Raw genomic sequence first — 23878 nt, forward strand, 5'->3', positions numbered from 1 at the left:
AAAAGCAAGATTTTTTTTTTGTTTTTGTTTAAAGGTAAAGATAAGCAAGTAGCAACTAGTTAGAACAGTGCAATAAATGACCCCACACTTGAGTGCTAGGCCAGAGACAGATAAAATGCAAGTTTTAAGAAAAAAATATATTTTAAAATAAGTGCAACACAGGAAATGCAGTAAACAGGCTCTAGATGTGTTCTAAGTACAGTTACTAACACAGATATAAGCTTTAGCAAACCAGAAAACGCCAAAAAGTAGGCGGCAATGCAGAAAAACTTAACAAATAATCTGAAGAAAATACTTAAAATCTCAAAAGTGGCTCCCTTCTTCTCTCAGCGTTTTCTCCTCTTGGTGGGTGCTATACAGATTTCTTATGCTAAGAGGTTGAAAGGTATGCTCCCAGGGTCCTACAGAATCTGGCCAGTGTACTGGCATTTCCTCCTGATGTAGATCATCAACAAATCAATGTCCTTTGCAGAAGTTCTCAAAGACTGGAAGAAATAAAGTGTGGTACCCTTGTATGGGGAAGGGAAGAACAGGAAAAAATCCAAGAAATTATGAGCCTGTTAGCTTAACAATAAATGCAGGTAAAGCCATGGACAGAATCCTGGGGGAAAGGCTGAGTGCTTTCCTTAGGGTTGCCACCTTTTGTTGTGGCTAAAACCAAAGTAAAGCCACACCGCTCGCATCACCAGTAACCCCACCCACCCGCTCCTTCTCCTGCCCATTTTGTGACATTACGATGACATCACATGCTGAGGACATCCTCTTTTTCCATTCCTGCTGCCTGTTTTCAGCTGATTTACTATGCTTTTTTGTAAAAAAGCATAGTAAATCTGCCGATTTACAAACTCTGATAGTCTGTTTGCTTTTTTGATACAGAATACCGGAGTTTGCACAGTGTTTTCTAGACTACCAGAGAATCAGTTTGATTTCCGGATAGTCCGGGAAAAAAATGGATGGGTGGCAACCCTAACTTTCCTAGAGTACAATAATCTCTGTGTTCATGGGCGGGTAGGGCTGTCAGTCAAAACCTGTTGACTGACAGCTCCACCTGCCAGTCAAAACCTATTGAGTTTTATGCCTGGTTAGAGATGAACTTGACAAAGGAAACACCAGAAGACACATTCTACACAGATTTTAACAAGGCCTCTGACTTAGTCCAACAAAAGCGGTTGTTACAAAAACTGAAAGGGCTATAAGGTATACCCAAGACTAAGGACCCGAACTGTTTCATTGTTGTAGAATAGGAAACAAAAGGTCACGGTTACAGAGACAAATATCAACAATGACGGATACCACAGTGGACAGTCCTTGATCCAGTACTCATCCTTCTGTTCTTTTCAGAAATATCTGAGTGAAAAGAACACAGGGCCAAACTCTTCATTTATGACACAGTTGGGAACAAAAGTGGAGGATGGTAGAAGAGTCTAAAATGATCTACAAAAGCTGACAATGTCTGCAGGAAGGTGGTCGTTAAGGTTAAGTAAGAAGAAGCCTTTTTTGAGGTCATAGTGAACTTGTGTGAAGTATCAGATGGAGGCATTGACCTCACCTGGACTGTACCACCAGAACAGAGTGACAGGGCAGAGGCGGCAGAAACAGAATGCTTGGTATATCCTCAAAGGGACAGACTCCAGCATCAATGAGGTAATGCTAGTCCTTTAACAGGTACTGGTTAGTCGACACAGAGACAGGGAACATCAGGCTGATAAAAGTAGTCCAGAGTTAAAACACAGAAAGGTTGTATGAGATGAAGGGGAATGGATATTGGTAACCAGAGTTCTTACTAACAGCCAGAAGAGTTATGATAGGGGGAAGGCATGATGTGGCTGCATGAAAGTTAGCTCAAGAAATCTAGGGAGTCATTCTGAATGAAAATTATAAGGGTGGAGCAGGAGGCACAGGAAGCAGAATATAGGGATGAAGTACTCCCTGCATATCTGAAAATACTTCTGCACATAGAGGGTTGTGGACTCATGGAAAGAAATACCAAAATAAGTGATGGAAAAGGAATCCATGCAGGCATCCATCAGGGGACAGGTAAAGAACAGGTGAGGAAGGAGACAGGAACAGAATGTACTTAAACAGCAGAGTAAACAAGGTTGCTGAAGTCAAAAGTATGCCGCATCAAATGGGTTTGTCCTTTGCATTTCATTTTTGATAATGAAGAATTCAGGGGGAAATGTTTCTCAGTAACAGTGCATGAAATATGCTGTCATGTAAGACTTACTTTATAAACTATATTATCTTCAGTATTTCTCATTTATTATTAAACAGTTTTAAATGTGTATGATTTTATTGTCTAGATCTAGAACTTGTTTTATATAATCTTTTTGGAATCTCTATAACCCATCATGTACCTGTTTAAATCATACAAATACACAAGTACAGACAAGTGTGTGTACATCTTTAAAAGAAAAAGAGATGTCTGGTAGCAAAACATTCGGGTGTGGTATGCCCTATCACCATAACCACCCCTTCCCTAATGTACACCACACAATGACAGCAGTTCAAAATCTCTGTATGTTCTTCCATGTGTGCCCCCTACCACCCACTCAGCTACCTGCTAATACCTCCATAAATTACCAACTGCTTACTATGGGCCCTTTGGTCTGTACCAGGGTGCTACTCAACAGCATGAAAGAAGTCACCCTCTTTCAACGTTTTCATTGAGAATGTCTGAGGCTCTTGACTTCTGTTAGGCAGCCATAATTTAAACTGCCAAATCTATTTTATTATCAGATCAAGGGTCCTTAAAAGTAAAGTTTCCCTAAAATAATTAAATATGTAATTTGCATGTACATGAAGGCATAACACACTTTAAAAATAAATTGCCTCCGAGCTGTTTTGGGTAGCATTGCAACTCTACCGCTTTTAAACAAGATATGTCTTTATAGTTATAAGTAACAGAAAATACTTGGCTTTGAACTGGCGAAAGCTTTATTTCAGAAAAAGTAGTATCTCCTGCAACAAATTACTGATGAGTAAATCAAGAATAATATAGAGTGCTTTACTTTTCCTCAGAAGGATATGAAGGCAGTCTAGAGAGTGCATCTTGGTGACCAGTCACTTTAGTTCATTTGCACAAGTACTTATCACTGTCCTGTGTATTACTGCATTCAGACTGGCCCTCGTCTAATCTTACTGCCTTCCGCTCTATGCCTAGTTCCTCAAACAGTTATTTTTTAGAATGCATGTTAAGCCATATAGTTTTCAAAAGTCAACAGTGTTAAGAATTTTAACATTATTTGTCTTTTGAATTCTAAAATGATTTATGTTTTTTTCTAGGATTGTAGGACTCTACATGTCTGTGGTACTTGTAATTGGAAAATTTGTTCGAGAATTTTTCAATGGTATCTCCCGTTCTATCATGTTTGAAGAACTTCCAAATGTGGATCGCATCCTGAAGCTTTGCACAGACATCTTTGTGGTAAGAGAAACAGGTGAGCTAGAACTTGAGGAACAACTGTTTGCAAAGCTGATTTTCCTGTACAGATCACCAGAAACCATGATTATGTGGACACGAGAAAGAAAAGACTAAAAAATGTATCCGTTAACATTAGCTGTGGTAGAAGCAGCTAAACCTCGCAGCATAACCAGAAGTACAATATCAAGCAACTTCAGTTACAAAAAGTACTTAAGGACAAACTGAGGGAAGACAAAAATTACATGAAAGTGAGCTTTTAGCATAAAGCTGTGACTAGTCAATGACAGTATTAACCTGCAGAGTATTCATATTACAAACTGCAATGAAAGGAAAACCAAATGCAGAAATGAATGTGAGCTCTTCAGAAAAGCAATCCCTGTGTTCCAGCAAGTAATCTACTCTGCTCAAAAGAACAAGAACTTTTTTATCAAGATTAAGTTCTGCAGTAAGAACAAAAGGAGATAAGGGACAGAAATGAAAGTAATTTGTCATGGAAATGCAAAATCACAATCATAAAAGTGTGCCACTATCTTGTTTTACACTGTCGTGAGATGGTAACTCATACTAGGAACAGATAAGCATGAAAAGCTTGCAAGTACCCAGTTCTGCTCTGATGATGACATTAAAAAGCAACTATGCATCAGAAACATGGACATATATAACAATACTTTGCTTAAACTCAGTTTTAACAATGGTTCACTTAACAGAACTATATTCTTTTACTAATGAAGCCATGTCAAAGTAAGGTAATATATTAAAGATGGCACACAGCAAAAAAAATGTGAAATAAAAGCAAGAGGTGTTCTGGAGCCTCCTGAAATATTTATATTCTGTAGCATTTAAAAAAGAGAGATTAAAAAGGGCATTAAAACATAAGTCTTTGGAATGATAACTGTCAAATGGCATGATGTTTATGAAAAAAGTCTATCTGCTGTATTTCAAAATAATTTTAATAAGAAATGGTGGTCAGTATTTTATGTTGTAAATATTACATTTCTCAGGAACCTGACAGAAAAAAATATCCAGGCTCTGTTTTTCAGAATGGCACAATAAAAGCATACAGAAAGATAAACAATGTCTCATTGCTACATTTTACAGTGATTACTTTCAGCTGTAAAGAATTAATTTTAGATCAGAGAGGAAACTCAGCCAAGGTGTAGCTATTTCCACATGCAATCACAAATGCATCTTTCTGAAAGCAAATGTATAAATTACAAATAATCTCTTTCAGCTTTACCATTACAGCAGGTGAGATATGTCAGGTGTTTGTGATCTGTTATCAGGTCATATGACCAGACTATCTACCACTAGGTGGCCACACTTCACTACAGGCTTCAGTGGTTGCTAGTAAACGGCCAGTCTCATGACTGACCCTACTTGAAATAAAATGGCACAAGTAGGGCCAGTGTCTTTCCCAAACATTTTCTACTACAGACCCAGTATTAAAGTTCTTAAAGGGAATATTGTAAAGAAGCCATGGTTGCCTAGCCCCAAAATAAATTAAATGGATTTCTGCTAGCAGTCTTTGAAACTTAGGCTCATCCCTGTGAAAGAAATTAGGGATGCATACTTGCTGAGTGAGCAGGTCCAAAGCTGATTTTTAGCTATGAAAAGGACACAAGAAAGACAAAAGTATATAATTAATATACATTCCGTGACAAAAGGAGTCACAATAAAATATAAAAGCATCTGTGCTACGCATGCATGACCGTGATGATACATAACTACCTTGTAGAGCATGGAGTGCAGGGATTACATACCAATATCCAGAAAAACAGTTAAACGCTACTATAGCATGAGACCTGATCTTAACAAATGTTAAAGCACCCGCTGCTTAACTTGTTAAGGTTGGGTCTCATGCTAGGCAGTCAAATCTCCTAGTACTGATCAGCAAACAACAGCGGCAAAATAAAAAAGCAGATTTGTTCCTGCCTGCTCTCTATGCTGGTAATTTGTTACTGACTTGCACTTATAAATTTAGAAAGTTGTTAGAATAACAGCATTTGGGTTAGCCTGCATTTTCTAAAAGATACAAAGTCTGAAACTCAAATGTATGTCATTATTGGATTTCACTCAGTTATTTGCCAGGAAACTACAGATTTTATGAAGAACAAACTAAACATATGAGGCAAAACTCTGGGCATTCCACAATAATCTGGGCAGTTGAGAGACATGTCAAGGTGAGTGTAAATGTAACTGACTGTGTTATACTGTCTTTCTGACAGTGTTTGGTAAGCGCTTTACAGCTTAAAAAAACAGCAAAACACTTTGTGTTTTTTTTTTCTGTTACTGTTAGCACATGAAGCATATACAGCTCCATGTACTACATAGAATTATGATAGGGTCTCCAATCATGTCTTGAACACATAATAAGCAGGTTATGGTCTGTGTCCCCACTCATATCCCTCTATACAAAGTCAAAAAGGAGACTGAATATAGCAATAACCCACGCCTGGGTGTGGGTAATGCGGGATTTACCCACGGTTGGCGTGGTTTGGTCCCGAGGCGGACCAAACAAAGACGACCGTGGGTAAATCCCGCATACCCACACCCAGAAGTGGTTATTGCTATATATATGACATTATTTAAGAAAAGAAATAATTACTTTTCTTAAATAATGGCATTGTATAATGCCTCTTTGCTGCCCTTCCAGCTGTCTGGTATCCGTGGCAGTTCTGATGTACTGCGCATGCCTCACGCAGTACATCAGAGTTGTGGCCAAAGCAACGGAGAAAGCAAGATCTCCGTTGCTTTTACTGTTTCGCTATGTTAAATGGGTTTAATATAGCGAGACAGTTTAAAATAAGCAACGGAGATGTCCGTTGCTTATTTTAAGGCTGTGTCGCTATGTTAAACCCATTTAACATAGCAACAGTAAAAGCAATGGAGATCTTGCTTTCTCCGTTGCTTTTAAACCTGTCTCGCTATGTTAAATGGGTTTAACATGAGACAGTTTAAATAAAGCAACGGATCTCCGTTGCTTATTTTAAAGCTGTCTCGCTATGTTAAACCCATTTAACATAGCTGACAGGTTTAAAAGCAACGGAGAAAGCAAGTTCTCCGTTGCTTTACACTGTGTCGCTATGTTAAAGGAGTTTAACATAGCGAGATTTAAAAAGCAACGGAAATCTCCATTGCTTTTTTAAAGCTGTGTCACTATGTTAAACTCTTTTAACATAGCGAGACAGTGGGCCGGATTCACGAAGGCTTGCACGGAGTCTAAGAGTAGTGTAAGACTCCATGCAGCCTTCGCGATCCAGGAACAGCCCAAAGTCCGTGTAAGAGATAAGCTAAAACGTCTCTTACACGGAGTGGGAGTGGATAAGCTAATCACCTCACTTGCAGCCGAATAGCATGCAAATGAGGATGATTAGCGATCCAGGAAGCCCAGAACAGCCCGTGTAAGAGCTGTTTTAGCTGCAGAAATGTACTCAGTTGACAACTGAGTACGTTTCTGCAAAAACTGCAATGGAGCCATGTCAGCTCCAAATAAAGGGTGCATATGTGTCAGGCAGCATGCCAATGGCCAAATATGTGGCCATTGGCAAAGTAACCTGATGCAAATATATTAAAAATATATTTTTTTTTTCGGTGATTGCCGATGTTTAAATCCAGCGCAGCCCCGCGCAAACGGGCTGCGCTGTATAAAACATAAAAACGAAGGTTATAAACCCACAAATGTGGGTTTTTTGCAATACATGGAATGTCAATGCAGGGACCAGCACACCAAAACCAACATGGCCACCGTGTAGTGGTTGCTAAGGGGGGAAGCTGAGTCTAAGACATGTAACTAAGCATTAGTAGGCAATCTGATGCAAATGAGTGTTAGGATACTGAATTCCACTGTCACATAGCAAATGAGCACAGTCTGAGTAGTGTAAGAGTTACAGAAGGGGGAGGAACAGAGTAGGAGATAGGTGACATCACAGGGGGGAATGGTAGAAAGAAATGCAGTTCATTGGAGGTCAGAGTTACATGACAGATGTCAGACAGATATCATGGAAAGAGGTGTGCCACTAAATAAGCATGAGAAAGTCAAGAAATGGAAGGTGTACACTGTTGCCTACACCGAAGTTTCTTGCTGCGCATCTTGCGTGCGCGCCATGAAGCGTGAGTAAGGCAGTATGCGCGCGTGTAAGGCAGACTGAGCATGTGGGAGCGTGTTGGGAGATGTTTAACACTGTTTGCGCGGGTGTGCACACATCTTAATCTGAATAAGCAGATTCTAAACCATGTAAGCATGTGTGCGCGCGTGTAAGCCACTGTGAGCGTGTTTCTGCTGGTTTGCACACAGCTCCTCCCTGAGGAAACAGAGAGGAAAAAGGAAGCAACAGATTTAGTAGGAAGCTAGCAGGGAATACTGCTGGAGCTAGCAGGTGAAAACAATTAGAAGCAGGCAATTACACAGGCAGAATAGTAGCCCAGCCCAGCACTTAAAACTCTGCAAACAGCAGTGCAGGATGTTTCTCTCAAGAGACACTGCAAGACAGGAGTAAGCTATTAGAAGTGAAAACTGAAAAAGCTGAACTCAGAGCAGAAATGTTAGGGGCTGCCATAGCTGTCATAATGAGACATAGGCGACTTGCTGAGGGTGGTGACAATGCAGATGGTGCCAGACAACCCACAGTGAGGAGACGGAGAAGAGTGTACAGGCCCAGGTTCACCTACCACGGGTTACATGAGCTGGAGATAGTAGAGCGCTATAGAGTGGACAGAGACCTCCTGCAGCAAATAGTGGAGCTGTGCAGGCCACGCCTCACACACAGAACCAACAGAGGGGAACCCATCCCAGTGGAAACCAAGGTATGTGTTGGCCTAAGAATACTAGCAACAGGTACCTTCCAGAGACCAACTGGTGATATGATGGGGATATCACAGGCATCAGCCTCCAGGGTACTGCACCAGTTCCTGGATGCCATGTCAGCACATGTCAGTGATCATGTATATTTCCCCAATGCCCGTGAGGTATTGGCCAGTAATATGCGTCTCTTCCAGCAAATAGCGGAATACCCTGAGGTAGTGGGTGCAATAGACTGCACACACATATGCATCAAAGCACCAGCCGGTGAGCGGGGTAGGGCATACATCAACCGCAAGGGCTTCCCCTCCATCAACTGCCAGGTCGTGTGTGATGCCCAGGGCATAATAATGAGTGTGTGTGCTGGCTGTCCTGGGAGCTACCATGATTCCCACATCTGGCATTTGACGCAGCTGTACCAGACATTTGCCAGTGGGGACATCCCGCACGGACACCTAGTGGGGGATGCAGGTTATGCACTGGAGCCGTGGCTGATGACACCCATCAGAAACGCACACACACCTGAACAGGAACGCCATAATGAGGCACACACACAAACACATAATGTAATAGAGCGTGTGTTTGGGCTGCTCAAGTCACGGTTCCTGTGTCTGGACACATCTGGTGGAGCCTTGCAGTACACACCAACTACATGTACCCAAACTGTCATGGTATGTGCTATGCTACATAATATGATCTTGTGAAAACAGCTGCAGCAGGACCAGCATAGGGCCGGGCCAAACAGCCCCCCACCATTGCCAAGGCCATCACAGGCAGAGCGTGACTCGGAGGAGGAACAACCTGAGCCTGCCCCAGTAGGCAGAAGGAGGCGTGCCCAGTATGCCCTGGCCTTGGCAAAGAGGCAACACATAGCACATACACTGGCTCAGTAGGAACCCTGGGAATGATACCCCCTCTGACTCACTCAAATAATAACATGGATGCCTACAATGACATGACCTGCTCACAAACATGTACAGGGAAGTGTAATATGCATCCAACAGAGGCAGCCCTGCAGCACCACCTGAGGCATGAATGCCATGTGTTAAGTAATGTAACACCATGTACTATATGCACACCTGAGGACCCTGACTAACATCCTACCCTCACCAAGCATCATGCCACAATATGACAATGAGATGATCAAGTGCAATAATTGACTGAAGTATTGCAGTTAGTCAAAGGGGATCCAATGTGTGCCAGTCTGGGATGACATGCTGAGCATGACATGATGCTCCACCTGCTAGGACTGGCGTGCACCTATCAGTGCAGGCTGTATGGATACTGGCAAAGGCTGTTGTTACCCACAGTGTGCCCTGAATAGGTAAGGCTCAAAACACAAACCTATCTCCATAGGTATCAGAAGGGATAAGAATAAGATAAGGGATAAGTCGAAACAGCAAGATGCATGCAGTCTAAACTCACCCAGTATGGAGAATGTTGATATCTGTGCTGTAACAGAAAACTGAGTCAAGGCTCACAACAGCACCCTAACACTACCAGGTTACACCTCATACTGTGCTGTACAGACTCAAAACATGGGACAAGCTACAAAAGGAGGGTGACTAGCAAGAATTGTCAAGGATAACCACACCCCCATGTTGGTACCACAACAAGAAGCAGCATGGACTAGCCATGGTCAAGTAACAGTGGCTAAAACTGCCCCCCAGTTTATAGCTTGCTACAGACTACTGTCCCAACACCAGGAACTGCACCTGGCCTATGCTGGAATACATGAATATATCAAGTCTTCCAAACCACATTATATTGGGTGACTGAAAATACCCAGACATAGACTGGGAGCATTATACTAGCTCCAACCGTGTAGGATAAAAGTTCATAGAATCCATAAACCAAAAGGCCCAGGAACAACATACCACTCCCACAAGAGGGGTAAGCATACTGGATGTGATAATCAGCAACATGGGTACTGGATGGCAAGACGAGAAGTGTATTGCTCACTGGTAAAACCAGACCATAGAGTAATCACACTGGATATACAAATCCTGACCACAGTCCCTGGCCATACAACCACAGTGGAAAACATGTGTAAAGCAATATTTGCACTCCTCCAAACTGATGTGGAATCCATTAAAGGTCCTGTGCAGGTGCAAAATATGGGCCACACCTCAGAACCTGTAATACAGCCATTCCATGAACACTGCCAGGAATGCTTGGATTATGCAATCCTAAATTAAAACAAGACACAATGCCATACACGCAGGCATCTGGCATGGTGGACACCAGCCATAACCAAACCATGCAAGAGAATGAGGAAGCTACCACATGATAGAGCAAACATAAACGATGAAGTAATCACTGATCAGTAGTATGGCAATAAAATATGTCCACACATACAATCCACTAAGGCCAGCCACAACAAGTTGAATCTGTGAATCCTGAGGCAATGTTACACCTGCCCCAAGTACACAGACAACCCCCAACTCCACCCAAGAAATACAAATATATGTGAGAGATGCAACCATCTATCCAAACTGGAGGCTCAGCTCCCTCAACCCAGTACTCCCAAAACTAGTCAGGAGGAGAAGGTAACCACACACACCACAAACACAGTCCCACATAGACCTATCACAACTGCAAACCAAACACATAAACACAGAAAAACATTCCCGGAGGCACAAATTACAAACACAAAACACCAACAGAGGCCTCTAAAGCAGACACCCAATCAAACAACCTCCAAACATAGCACATGCAACACATAGTACACAAAGCTGGTGTGCCAAACAGTCACAGGCCAGAAGGAGAAACAACATGCCTGATACAGTTGTAATAGGTGACTCCATAGTCAGACACACTGCTGTCTCGCACACCAGACTGAACAAGGGAAAGGGTACAGTAAGCTGCCTGTAGGCTGCCACAATACGCTACATAACAGAAGTATGCAGGTCACTCCAAAGCAAGTAGAAATATGATGCAGTCACAGTCCATGCTGGTGTGAATGACCTGAGATGTACCTCCCTAGACTACATGAAAAGAGACATAGATGAGCTCTCTGATTATGTAGTCCAGGCCAGTATGACACTCACCGTTTGCAGCATCCTACCCTTACCAAGAATAATGCCACAGTACAAACACGGAATGATCAGTCATAGCAAGTGGCACACTTACTGGTGTCATTCCAAGGGGATCCAATGTCTGTCTGCTTGGGATGTCATGCATGACAAGCCACGCAGCTGTTCTTGGGATGGCTTGCACCTGTTACCCCTGGGCGTCTGGATATTGGATAAGGCCTTTGCCACCTCCATAGAGCCTTTTGTAGGCAAGGCTGAAAAGACTAACCCACCACCCTAGAAAACATAAGTGGAAAGAAACATAAGGGTAATGCTGACCAATGCCAGATGTGTAAACCCCAATATGCATGCTCCCAAGGCCATCCCCAGTATGGAGAACATCGATGTCTGTGCAGTGACAGAAACCTGCTGCAAGCCTCCTGACAGCACACCAGCACTACCAGGTTATACCACATATCATGTGTCATGGCCCCAAAACCTGGAACAAAACATAAAATGAGGGTGAGTATCCATATTCAGCACAGACACCCATACGTCCAGGTAACTGACAATGCACAAGGCATTGGAGTCCACCCATGTGCAACTAACTGTAGGCAAGACTGCTGTACAGTCTGTAGCATGCTACAGACCACACTCTCACACACAGGAACTCCACCCAGCCGTCCTGAAGACACTGGACAGTATGAATGTCCCACCAAATACCAAACAAGGTACCACAAATTACCACATAGGTGGTAAACCATTATGTATGGAAGGAGTAATCAGGGACCTAGGGACACAAGTGGACAGTAACCTGTTATGTGACACTCACATTGCCAATGTGGCTAGGAAGACTGTCTACATTTGACACCGTATCAGGAAAGGATTCACATCTATGTCAACAGAGGTCATTGTGCCCCTATACTGTTCTCTTATCACACCAATAATCTAGTACAATGCCTCATATGGGATGTACCTTACCTGACACCTGCAGCAGTTAGAAAGACCTCAAAGGTACCTCACCAAGAGGATAAAGGGTCTCAAATACATGTCATATGCTGCCTGGCTGTAGACACCCCAGCTGAATGCAGTCACATACTGCCTACACAGAGGCATTGCATGCCTGTTGTAGAAGGCCATGCCCAACAAAGGAGTAATGGACATGCTCCACCCCAGAAAACTCAAAGCCATCGGAGCTGTGAGAGTGAGAGATGTCAACCTCAACAAATAATGAAATAGGATGTGCTGGGGGGACAGATACATAATCCAGAGGCTCCCCACACCCTGGACCAGAATCCCACTCCATGTTAGGCAGAGCCCCTCACTGACACTCTTCAACAGGAATCTTGCCAAGTGGATGGATGATTGTAGAGTTACACTGGGGGTCTTCACTGTGTCATGTCCAGACAGAGGCACAGCAAAGCAAATCATAAATGGCCATAATATTCACATAGCAAGGGGTGGCAAAAGCCACACACACTCTGGCTAGGCTAACAAATGCCCTAGGGTGGATAGCCTAGTATGAACCTATGAACCTATGAAGATACAAATTGTACAGGACACTAAGGATAATCCCAAGGCTTTCACAACTGATGGTAGGAACCATGTTGGGAATTCACAGATATGCTCTGAATCACACAAATATCACAAACACACACACATATTGCCAAAATACATCCTGACAGGTGCAGTGCAAACCCCCCCCCCCCCAGAATGCAGAATATCTATCCCAGCAGACTGCTGGCCCCATGACATTGCAGATGCTGAGGTAACAGCCAGCATCTACAAAGCAAAACACACAGCAGTAATGGTATGAGATGGTGTCCTGGGCTGAGTGCAACATGGACTCCAAGATGAATGGAATGCCAAATCACACTACTGCTCAATGTCAGCCTTACCACAGAATATGTACCCAAAGAGCAGTGTACAACAACAGTAGTCCTTCTCAACAAAGGTGTTGCCTGAATGGATACTGAAAACTACTACCCCAGAATCCTGAGAAGCTCGGTCTGCACAGCTATGGAAAGGATCAGCATGTACCACAGACATAAAGATATTGGGGACCTACTGACACCGGACCCTACCCAGTGTGGCTTTCTTAAGTGCAGATCCTGCCCCTAAACATGTTTGACTCAATTGAAACAGTCATTAAGGTAATTGATGAGGGCAATGTGGTCCACATAGCGTAGCTGGACCTTGCAAAGGCTTCTATACAATACCCTACGTGTTCATTATAGATAAGCTCACCAGCTTAAATATAAACCCCTATGTCAGTAGAGGGGTTGCAAACCAGACCAAGGACAGAACAGACATGGTCAGACATGCTGCAGCCATGTTCATAGGTTCATAGGTTCATAGGTTCATACTAGGCTATCTGCCCAAGGGCATTTACAAGCCTAGCCCATAGTTTTGTGGCTTACGCCACCCCTTTAGTATGGGGAACTATACCCATTATTTTGCTGTGCCTCTGTTGAGCAGTGACACTGAGGTAATCCCTGGGGTATATCTGCGATCTCCCATCCATTGGTCAAGATTTCTCTTGAACAAGGCCAGCGAGGTGCTCTGCCTCACATATACCGATTTTATTCCACAGCATAGGAGTCTTTGGGTGATGAATCTATCCTCCAGCGCATCCTATTAATAGCCGTGTCGAGGTTTAAGTCTCCCGCCTTGTGGCTCTGACGGATCTAGATTTTTGAGGTGAAGCATATTCATCAAATCTGGGTTTGACATGGCCTTGTATGTTAGGCAAAGGTCACCTCTGAGCAAGCGTGCGACTGAATAGAGCTGGAGTTCTTTCAGTCGGGCAGCATAGGACAGATGTTTGAGACCCTTTATCCTTTTGGTGAGGAACTTTGTGGCCTCTCCAGCTGCTGCAAGTGTCGGGTCAGATACATTCAATGGGGCATTGTACTCAATCATTGGTCTGATGAGTGATGAGTATAGGGAGACTATGACCTCCCTTGATCTAGATGAGAATCCCTTCATGATAAGGTGGGCAATGTAGAAGGTCTTCCTAACTACTTTAGCTACATGGGTGTCGAATGACAGACTACTATCAACCTGGGTCCCCAGGTCCCTGATAACTTCTTCTATGCTCAGTGGATTGCCACCTATTTGGTAGCTAGGGGTAACCTTGTTTTTCCCGAAGGGTATGACTATGCATTTTTGGCATTTAACTTTAGGCCATGGCTCTGGCACCAGTTATCCGTTTCTGTGAGACCCTTCTGAAGGATATCTGTGTCAGATGTGTTTTCTACTATGGCCAGTTTGCAGTCATCTGCAAACTTTGTCAGCCATAACCCTCCTGTGTTTGCTTGTACTGAAAAGTAGATGCCAAACAAGAGTGGCCCAGGACTGAGCCCTGTGGTACACCACTTGTGACAGGCTTTGAGTCTGACATGGCGCCAGCAACTCTGACCCTGTGGGTTCTGTCACTCAGCCAGTTTGCAACCCATCTTGTGATGTATGGGTTAACATTTAAGCTGATGAGTTTTTCAATGATACCCGAGTGGGGTATTGTATCAAGGCCTTCGCCAGATCGAGGTAGGCTGTATGGACTGCCTTTCCTCATCAATGGCTTTGGTGACTGTTTCAAAAAGTCAACCAAGTTTAGAAGGCATGATCTGCCTTTGACAAAGCCAAACTGGGATGGATCCAAAGTCTGCAAATTCCCTATGTCTTTATTTATGAGGTCCATTATGATCCTCTCCATGGCTTTGCAGATAAGGCTTGTCAAGCTAATGGGCGGTAATTTCCAGGGTCGGTGGAGGCACCGCTTTGTGAAGTGGGACCACAGTTGCAGTGCCACTCCTGGGTGCGTATCCAGAGGTAAGACTATGATTAAACAGCTGTCCTAGCTGTGGGTTTAATTCCTCATTGAGTTCGTGGAGCACACAGCCGGGACACCATCAGGTCCCATGGATGCTGTGTTTTGCTTTGGAGAGAGCAGTTCTCACTTGGGCTGGAGATGTTTGGGGGCTGCAATCGCTTGGTATAGATATCTCCTTTTGGGGAGGGGAGAAGTTTGCACTGAACCTGTCAGCCAGTATGTTGGCAATGTCTGTAGGATCAGTAATCTTCACATCATTTTGAACTAGTTCTGAGCATATCTGGGAGGTTCCTCCTAGGTTTCTAACATAGCTAAAGAAGGCCTTATGATTGTCTTTTGAGTCTTTAGCTTATTTTCTCTCAAAATTTGCTTTGGATGATTTTATGAGAGCTCTTAGTTTTTACTTATAGTGATCAAGGGTGTCTTACCTTTTAAGGATTTTGCTCTATCTTGTAGTAGCTTCCTCCTTTTGTTGTAGAGTTTGTTTATGGCTGGGGTCCACCAGACTGGATGCTTGCCTTTGGTACAAAGAGTCTTTGTTTTGCTTGGGATTGCCTTATCCATGCAGTCCTGCAGGTGCTGGTAGAAGGCATTTGTAAGTGATTCAGCGGCTTGAGTACTGTTTTCCGCCCGGCTCGGGGCCTTAAAGGAGACCACACTAGTCTTTAGAAGTGTGAAGTCGGCTTTCGAGAAGTTCTTTACTGTGGTCTTTTTATTTCAGGTGGGGTGGGATGAGGACCTCCAGCGAGATTAGTTTGTGATCTGATCTCACCAGTGAGGGGTATACTTCCGGTGTTGAACATTGTGCTCCCATGTTCGTGATGATGAGATCAAGTATGTTTTCTCCTCTTGTGGGGATGGTGACTAGTTGTTCCATGGCATTTGAGTTTATGAATTCCAGGAACTTTTGGGCTAGGGTGTTTGGGCTTGAGTAGTGTTCCCAGTCTATATTAGGGTAATTGAAGTCACCTAGTATGATGGTGTTTGGTGATACATTTATCCCCTCTAGTGTTTTCAGGAAGGCCATGTGAGGTTCCTGAGTTTGTGAGGGTGGCCTGTAACATGCTACAATTTGCAGAGCAGTCATGTCAGACTACAAACCAGATATAACTGGCATCCCACAAGGCTTGGTCCTGGGATCTCCCTCGTCTGGTATATATGTCCCATAGGTACAGGCAAACATGGAAGGACTGTGTCTGAACATGTTTGCAGAGGACTACAAACTGCTCACCATATATGATCCACCAGCTGACACAAGCATCCCACAAAAGGGCCACATAGAAACAGACAACTGGTGCCATAGCCATGTCAGCAAGCTAATTGCAGAAAAGTGTATAGTCAACCGCCGTGGATATACAGTAAGTGCCCACCAATTACCACATAGGTGTTAACCCATTATGCAGTTAACATGTAATGAGAGACCTGGGGACACAAGGTGATAGATATCCTGCATTGGACAAACATGTGCTGTAGTGTTTACAGAAACATACCATATACCCACCTAATCATGAAGGTTGTCAGATCTAGATAAGGGGAGGTCATTGTGGCTCTGCAGTCATCCTCCATCAGCGGTACAATTGACTACAATAGCCCCTGTGGGATGTACCTCAGCAGACACCTCCATCAACCGTAAAGTCCCCAACAGTACCTCACCAGGAGTATCAAAGAGCTTGCACAGATGCCATGTGTTGCCTGTGTTGCTGGTATCAATAAACATGCTGCACCGTACAATCTGAATGGCAGTGAGCTATGCACATGAGAGACCTGAACCCCAGCACTGACTTACATAGGACAAGCTGTACTGCATGATCCATAACACAGAAGCCACCCCCACCCATGAGTGAACTCCCAGTACAGGCTACCCATAGAGTCACTTATCAATTTTCCTCAATAGGAATCTTGATGAGTGGATGGGAGATGGTAGCTTTATCCTGGGTATCACTGTCATGTCACAGGTAGACAGAGGCACAGTATACTAACCATGACATATGTCATGGCAAACTCCACTTACAATGTGTGTTGAAGGACAAACACACTCTCCAACTAGCATTAGACATGGACTAGGGCACATCGCTAGTGTTTGCAAATGTACACTTATGTTGTGGAATACACTACCAATGTTGGACAAGCCTGGTTTAAGTAGTTCATATCTGAACAGAATGCAACATGGTCAGATGTACACAACTGGCCCCTAACCAGGCTGTTGTGCTCACTATCGAAATGTAAAGCAGTGATAGCACTAAAGCCCAGGATACTGTCCACGCAGTCAAAGTACTACCAGTACACTATACAGTACTACAGTGTTAGGTCAGTGTGAAAGGATGTTGACAACTGTATGCAAAGTATCCCATGCAAACACTGCAGGCACAGTATAATCCTGTTGTGTTCACACACAAAGCAGTTGTACAGTAACTACACAACATGACACACAACACACAACCATAAACGGGTGATATTTGTTGAAGTTCACACTCATCCACAAATGTGGTGGGCTGCAGAGTTCAACATATGGAATGCTCACACTGGGCATGCTCACACACTTTGATAAATGAGACATATGTCAGACAACATGCCATGGGAAGGCTGAACTGAGCATGCTCACACACTTAGGCAAAATCTCAGTTTAGCAGTTGGACACACATATCTGGTATTTTTACGTGTTATTCCAGGAACCAACCACATTACAGCAGTCTGCCCAGTGCACACAGTTAAATGACTACAGAGACATACGTGATATAGTGGAATCTCCCATATGCAAACATCTTCCACAGATGCACAAGTTGTTCTTACAAACAGGGAATGCTATGGCAATAAAGATGTGCAAACAGTCTATCAGCAACAAATAATGTGCATTTAACAATTAAACATATGGGTGTAGAGGTCAACACTAGGCTGTTTGCCCTAGGGAATGACAGCTTAGCCAGAGTGTGCTTGGCATCTGCCTCCCCACAGGATGCACATTCCCCTTTCTAAACACCGATGATGTCAGCACCCGATAAGTACAGCAGGAGAAAAGAAACCTCCCAGTAATGTGAATAGTGTGCTCTGCTAATGTGTCTGTCACAAGTGTCATAACATAGTTAGGTAGGGGTTTGAATCCTGCAAATGCTCAGTGTGTGTGAGTGGGGTTGGTGTGTGTGTAAGTCTGTGGGAGAGAAATGTCCCTTTTGGCAAGTGGGAAAACACACTACAGGATGCACATTCCCCTTTCTAAACACAGATGATGTCAGCACTCTATAAGTATAGCAGGAGAAGGAAAACCTCCCAGTAATGCGAATAGTGTGCTCTGCTAATGCGTCTGTCTCAAGTGTCATAACATAGTTAGGTAGGGGTTTGAATCCTGCAAGTGTGTGTGTTTGGCTGAGGGGGGTTAGTGTGTGTGAGGGAAATGTCCCTTTTGGCAACTAGGAGAACAGACTACAGGATGCACATTCCCCTTTCTAAACACCGATGATGTCAGCACTCTATAAGTATAGCAGGAGAAGGTAAACCTCCCAGTAATGCGAATAGCTCGATCCGCTAATGCATCCGTCTCAAGTGTCATAACATAGGTAGGCAGGGGTTTGAATCCTACAAATGACAAGTGTGTGTGTTTGTCTGAGGGGGATTCTTGTGTGTCAGAGAAATGTCCCTTTTGGCAACTAGGAGAACAGACTACAGGATGCACATTCCCCTTTCTAAACACCGATGATGTCAGCACTCTATAAGTATAGCAGGAGAAAGGAAACCTCCCAGTAATGTGAATAGCACGCTCTGCTAATGCGTCTGTCTCAAGTGTCATAACATAGTTAGGTAGGGGTTTGAATCCTGCAAGTGTGTGTGTTTGGCTGAGAGGAGATTGTGTGTGAGGGAAATGTCCCTTTTGGCAACTAGGAGAACAGACTACAGGATGCACATTTCCCTTTCTAAACACTGATGATGTCAGCACCCTATAAGTACAGCAAGAGAAGGAAAACCTCCCAGTAATGTGAATAGCACACTATGCTAATGTGTCTGTCTCGAGTGTCATAACATAGTCAGATAGGGGTTTGAATCCTGCAAATGGCAAGTGTGTGTTTTTGGCTGAGGGGGGGTTAGTGTGTGTGAGGAAAATGTCCCTTTTGGCAACTAGGTGAACAGACTACAGGATGCACATTTCCCTTTCAAAACACCGATGATGTCAGCACTCTATAAGTATAGCAGGAGAAGGGAAACCTCCCAGTAGTGTGAATAGCGTGCTCCGCTAATGCGTCCATCTCAAGTGTCATAACATAGTTATGTAGGGGTTTGAATCCTGCAAGTGTGTGTGTTTGTCTGAGGGGGGTTTGTGTGAGGGAAATGTCCCTTTTGGCAACTAGGAGAACAGACTACAGGATGCACATTCCCCTTTCTAAACACCATGATGTCAGCACTCTATAAGTATAGCAGGAGAAAGGAAACCTCCAAGTAATGCGAATAGCGTGCTCTGCTAATGTGTCCGTCATAACATAGTTAGGGAGGGGTTTGAATCCTGCAAGTGTGTGTGTTTGTCTGAAGGGGGCTAGTGTGTGAGGGAAATGTCCCTTTTGGCAACAAGGAGAACAGACTACAGGATGCACATTTCCCTTTCTAAACACTGTTCAGCTGAAGGCCATGGCTCTGGCACAAGTTGTCTGTTTCTATGATGCCCCTTTGGAAGATGCTTGTGTCGGCTGGAGAGTCGATTATGGTGGCCAGTTCGCAGTCATCTGCATATTTGGTCAGCCACAGTCCGTCCTTGTTGGCCTGTACCTCCAATAAATATATACCAAACAAGAGAGGTCCCAGGACTGAGCCTTGTGGGACACAACTCGTAACTGGTTTGGAGTCTGGCATGGCTCCAGCAATTCTAACCATGTGGGTTCTGTCCTTGAGCCACTGTGCAATCCATCTAGTGACATAGGGGCTTATATTTAAGCTGGTGAGCTTCTCTAGAATGCCCAAGTGGGGTATTGTTGTGAAGGCTTTGCGAGGTCCAGGTAGGCTGTGTGAACCACCTTCCCTCGTCAATGGCCTTGGTGACTGTTTCAAAGAAATCAACCAGGTTAAACCTGGTAGTGCTGGTGTGCTCTCAGTAGCCCTGAACCAGGCATGTGTTACTGCACAGATATCGATGTTCTCCATGCCAAGGAGAGTTTGGTGCATGCATCTGGAGGTTTAGACTTCTGGCGTTGGGTAGCATTACTCTTAGTTTCTTATCCCTTGTGATACCTATGAAGGTGGGTTTGTCATTTGAGCCTTGCCTAACATAGGCACTATGGGGTAGCAAGAGCCTTTGCCAATATCTGAAAGCCCAGGGGTGACAGGTGCAGGCCATCCCTAGCGAAGCAGGTAGTTCAACAGAAGATGAATATGTGAAGGTGTAGTGCCTGTGATTAGTTAGCAGTAGCATATATGACTGCTCACGTGGACACATGCCAGGTAAGTCATATGCACTGTGTCACAGGCAATGTACATGTGAACAGGACAAACAGTGACATCCTGTCAAGTGGGACATGGACATACATATAGTAAGCTATGCAGATGGCACTAGGAGTCCACAGAAGCTCTATAACTATGCATTGCAGGTGTGATCAGTATTCCAGGGTAATTGCAAGCAAACATGCATGCAAACAAAGCTACAGTAAACAGGGCTGCATGTAGTCCATTGTACAACAAACAAGCTGTACCACTTCCAGTAGGTAACACTGCAAATATGCAGGCACTATGCACATGTACATGGAAATACACGGGTCAGATGGCTAGGGTCCAGTCTCAGCCCACACAAGTGTACAGACCATGTACTGTCAGGCTGTACAATAACTGGATGGAAACCCATGTGCTCATACCTGCAGTAATACACATGTCAAATAACAGACACTGAGCCTTCACTCAGTGGTTCCATACTTAGTAGGATGTATGCTACCTGGCCTGCCACCACAGTATCCCTGACATATATGGGGACTCTCCCTCCTGTGACAGTTAGTTTTGTGTGTTGGGGCTGTCTAGCATGGTATGAGATGTGAGCATGCAGTGCTAGGGTGCTCCTGTGTGTCCTGTACCAGTCGTGTAGTACTGCACACATATCAACATCCTCAAACATCTGCATTGCAGAGTCCAGTGTAGGCAACATGCCACTTGCAATTTACATGTCCATCATTGCGTATTACTACATTCATTACCTTATCCCCTGTGCTAACTATGTATGTAGCCTTCTGTTGACATCATTACCACCAGTATGCCAACATGTGCAGATGATACACTATGGTAATTACCATGGGTGTAGACAACAGTACATGACAATCACACACTTACTGCATCAGGCATGCTGTGATATATCCACAATTAATTCAGCACACAGTACTGTTAACAACATGATACTATTACTACACATCTATGTGGTCACCCTGTGCATCAGCAACATGTTAACCTGTACCTGCACAGTTGTTACAGATTGCAGGAGGTGGCACAGTTTCATCATATGCACAGGGTGTGAACTTGGTATGCCTGAGTCAGCCACCGATACCACCGATTGACATGTATGTGTATGTGTGTTGGTGAGGGACAGCAGTAGAAGGTGGGGCAATGTTGATGCAGTGTGTGCGTGTATGCGGTAGCCCTAGGTGTTGTCAATTTGCATGTGTGTATGGATGTACACAGTTCCACCTCATGGCTGCCATATACTGGTGTTTGTGGACAGCCACAGACTGTACCTGCCAGGTCATACAGATCAGTGTCTCTGGCCACAGACATGGTACCTGTGCCTTGCAAGGGTGCTACGGACCGTATCCAGTACCAACCTAGACTGGGTACTGTCATCAGAAGCAGGTGTTCGTTGACTGGACACAGATCCCTGTCGGGCCTGGCCAGAGCCACGTGCACGTGGTCTCCTGGGGCGGTCTGATGACAGCACAGACCCAGCATTGCTGGGGCTGCTGCTGGCACTACGGGGGCGGCCGCGGCCCTGTTGTCGTCCGCGACGACTGCCAGCTGCTGCTGTTGCTGGCATATGGCCACGTCGACGCCTCAACCGCCCACCATCGCCCTGGCTCATGGACATGTAGTTGTGGAACCGGTCTAATAGGTCCCTACAACGTCTGTCTATGACATCGGTGAAATCACGGATGGCAGCCACAATGTCACGCATACTGTCAGTCATGGCTGTGCGACATGCTGTCAGCTCCCTCAGACCCTGTCTGGTGTACCATTCCATACGTGACTGTGCCTGCATGACAGCCCGAAAGATAGCTGAGGTTGTAAGACCTCTGTGGGCACATCTGACAGGGGCAGTATGCCCACGGATGCTCCCACGAGAACCCCTGGACATCTGTCTGTGTGGTACCATCTCTGGGCCATGCCCATGGCTGCTGTGTGGGGAGGCATGTGCCACAGATACCACATTACCCTGGTCAATGCCCACTGTATGCTGTCCATCACCTAGGGACATTGATGACAAAGGGTGTATTGTCAGGATAACTGTGCGCATTGATGGGGTCGACAGCTGTGTACTGTCAATCGGCTGACCAATGGCGGACCCTGGCATACCTTCCTGTGCCATTACACAGATGTCATCATTATCAGTACCCATGGCACCTGATTCAGGTTCCCTGCTACATGACACCAGAGCAGCACCAGAACCTGTGGGAGGGAAACAGGAAACACAGTTTACAATGTCTACATATTACCAGTGATGCACAGGTGCACACATGCATACATGCACACATGTACACATGTACACATGCACACATGCACACGTGCACACGTGCACAGGTGCACACATGTACACATGCACACGTGTACACATGCACAGGTGCACACGTGCACACATGCACATGTGCACATGTGCACACATGCACACATGCACAGGTACACACATGTACACATGCACACGTGCACACATGCACACGTGCACAGGTGCACACATGCACACGTGCACACATGCACACATGCACACAGTTTCACACAATTGTACAGTACTCAGTATGCGTGATATCAACACACAGACACAGACACACCTACATGCATACAAAGAGCACTACTAAGTGAGCCAAATAGTACTATTACTATCAAAACTATTACAGGAATTGTTAATACACACTCACCAGCATGGATAGGCTGCATTGCTGTTATACCAGAGGGACCTGCAGACGTGAAGAAACTAATGTTAGTGGGCACAACTGTGCCATTGTTACTGAGTATGATACAGGTCAGTAGTACAACAGTCGCCTTTCACAGGTCAGCTGCTAATATTGAGGATATCACACTTGCACATTAAATACTATGGTGACAGCTACAAACCAAGGACACACCTCACACATGCATTAACTACCAGTGTACACAACAGTCAACTATACATATGGCATATTACCTGCACGTTCACTGTCTTGCTGCTGCGTGGCTCCAGCCTCCATCATAATGCATGTCTGCTGCTGTTGTTGTTGCTGGCGGACTGGAGCCACTACACTCATGAGTAGTCCCTCCAGTCTGGTGAGTGGGGATGTGTAGCCACCCCACCACCTGTGGCGACCTGTTGCCTGTGGATATCCGGCGACGCTGACGGACATGTCTGATTAAATCACTGCAGTGATGTCGTACCTGCTCATATGTCCTATTATGCGTGCCTATGTCATTTACCCGACGGGCAAGGTCTTGCCACAGTGCAGCCCTCTCCTGCTGATTCTGGCTGGTGCGGAAAAGAGTATTGCATAATCCCGCACCAGGCTCTGGTGTATCTCCTCATCCTCAGCTGTGGAGTAAGTGGGATTCCGCGGGTGGGCCATGTACCTGAGAAAGAAAATAACCTGATATCAGCAATATATGTCAGCAGAATTTGG

The 23878-nt window shown here is 44.6% G+C and overlaps 1 protein-coding gene across 1 annotated transcript in view; it reads left to right on the forward strand.

Moving 5' to 3' along the window:
• The window catches only part of LOC122816231 (piezo-type mechanosensitive ion channel component 2-like), a 1381906-nt gene extending 1377432 nt beyond the window's left edge, over positions 1 to 4474 (forward strand). Inside the window, exon 52 of the mRNA XM_044088974.1 lies at positions 3286 to 4474. Within this exon, the coding sequence (XP_043944909.1) occupies positions 3286 to 3538 (253 nt within the window). The 3' untranslated portion in view covers positions 3539 to 4474. The remainder of the gene's footprint in view (positions 1 to 3285) is intronic.
• The last annotated feature ends 19404 nt before the right edge of the window (positions 4475 to 23878 follow it).

The sequence above is a fragment of the Protopterus annectens genome, chromosome 12.part0 (genome assembly GCF_019279795.1).
Source record: "Protopterus annectens isolate FY-2018-M chromosome 12.part0, PAN1.0, whole genome shotgun sequence".
Classification (NCBI taxonomy): domain Eukaryota; kingdom Metazoa; phylum Chordata; order Ceratodontiformes; family Protopteridae; genus Protopterus; species Protopterus annectens.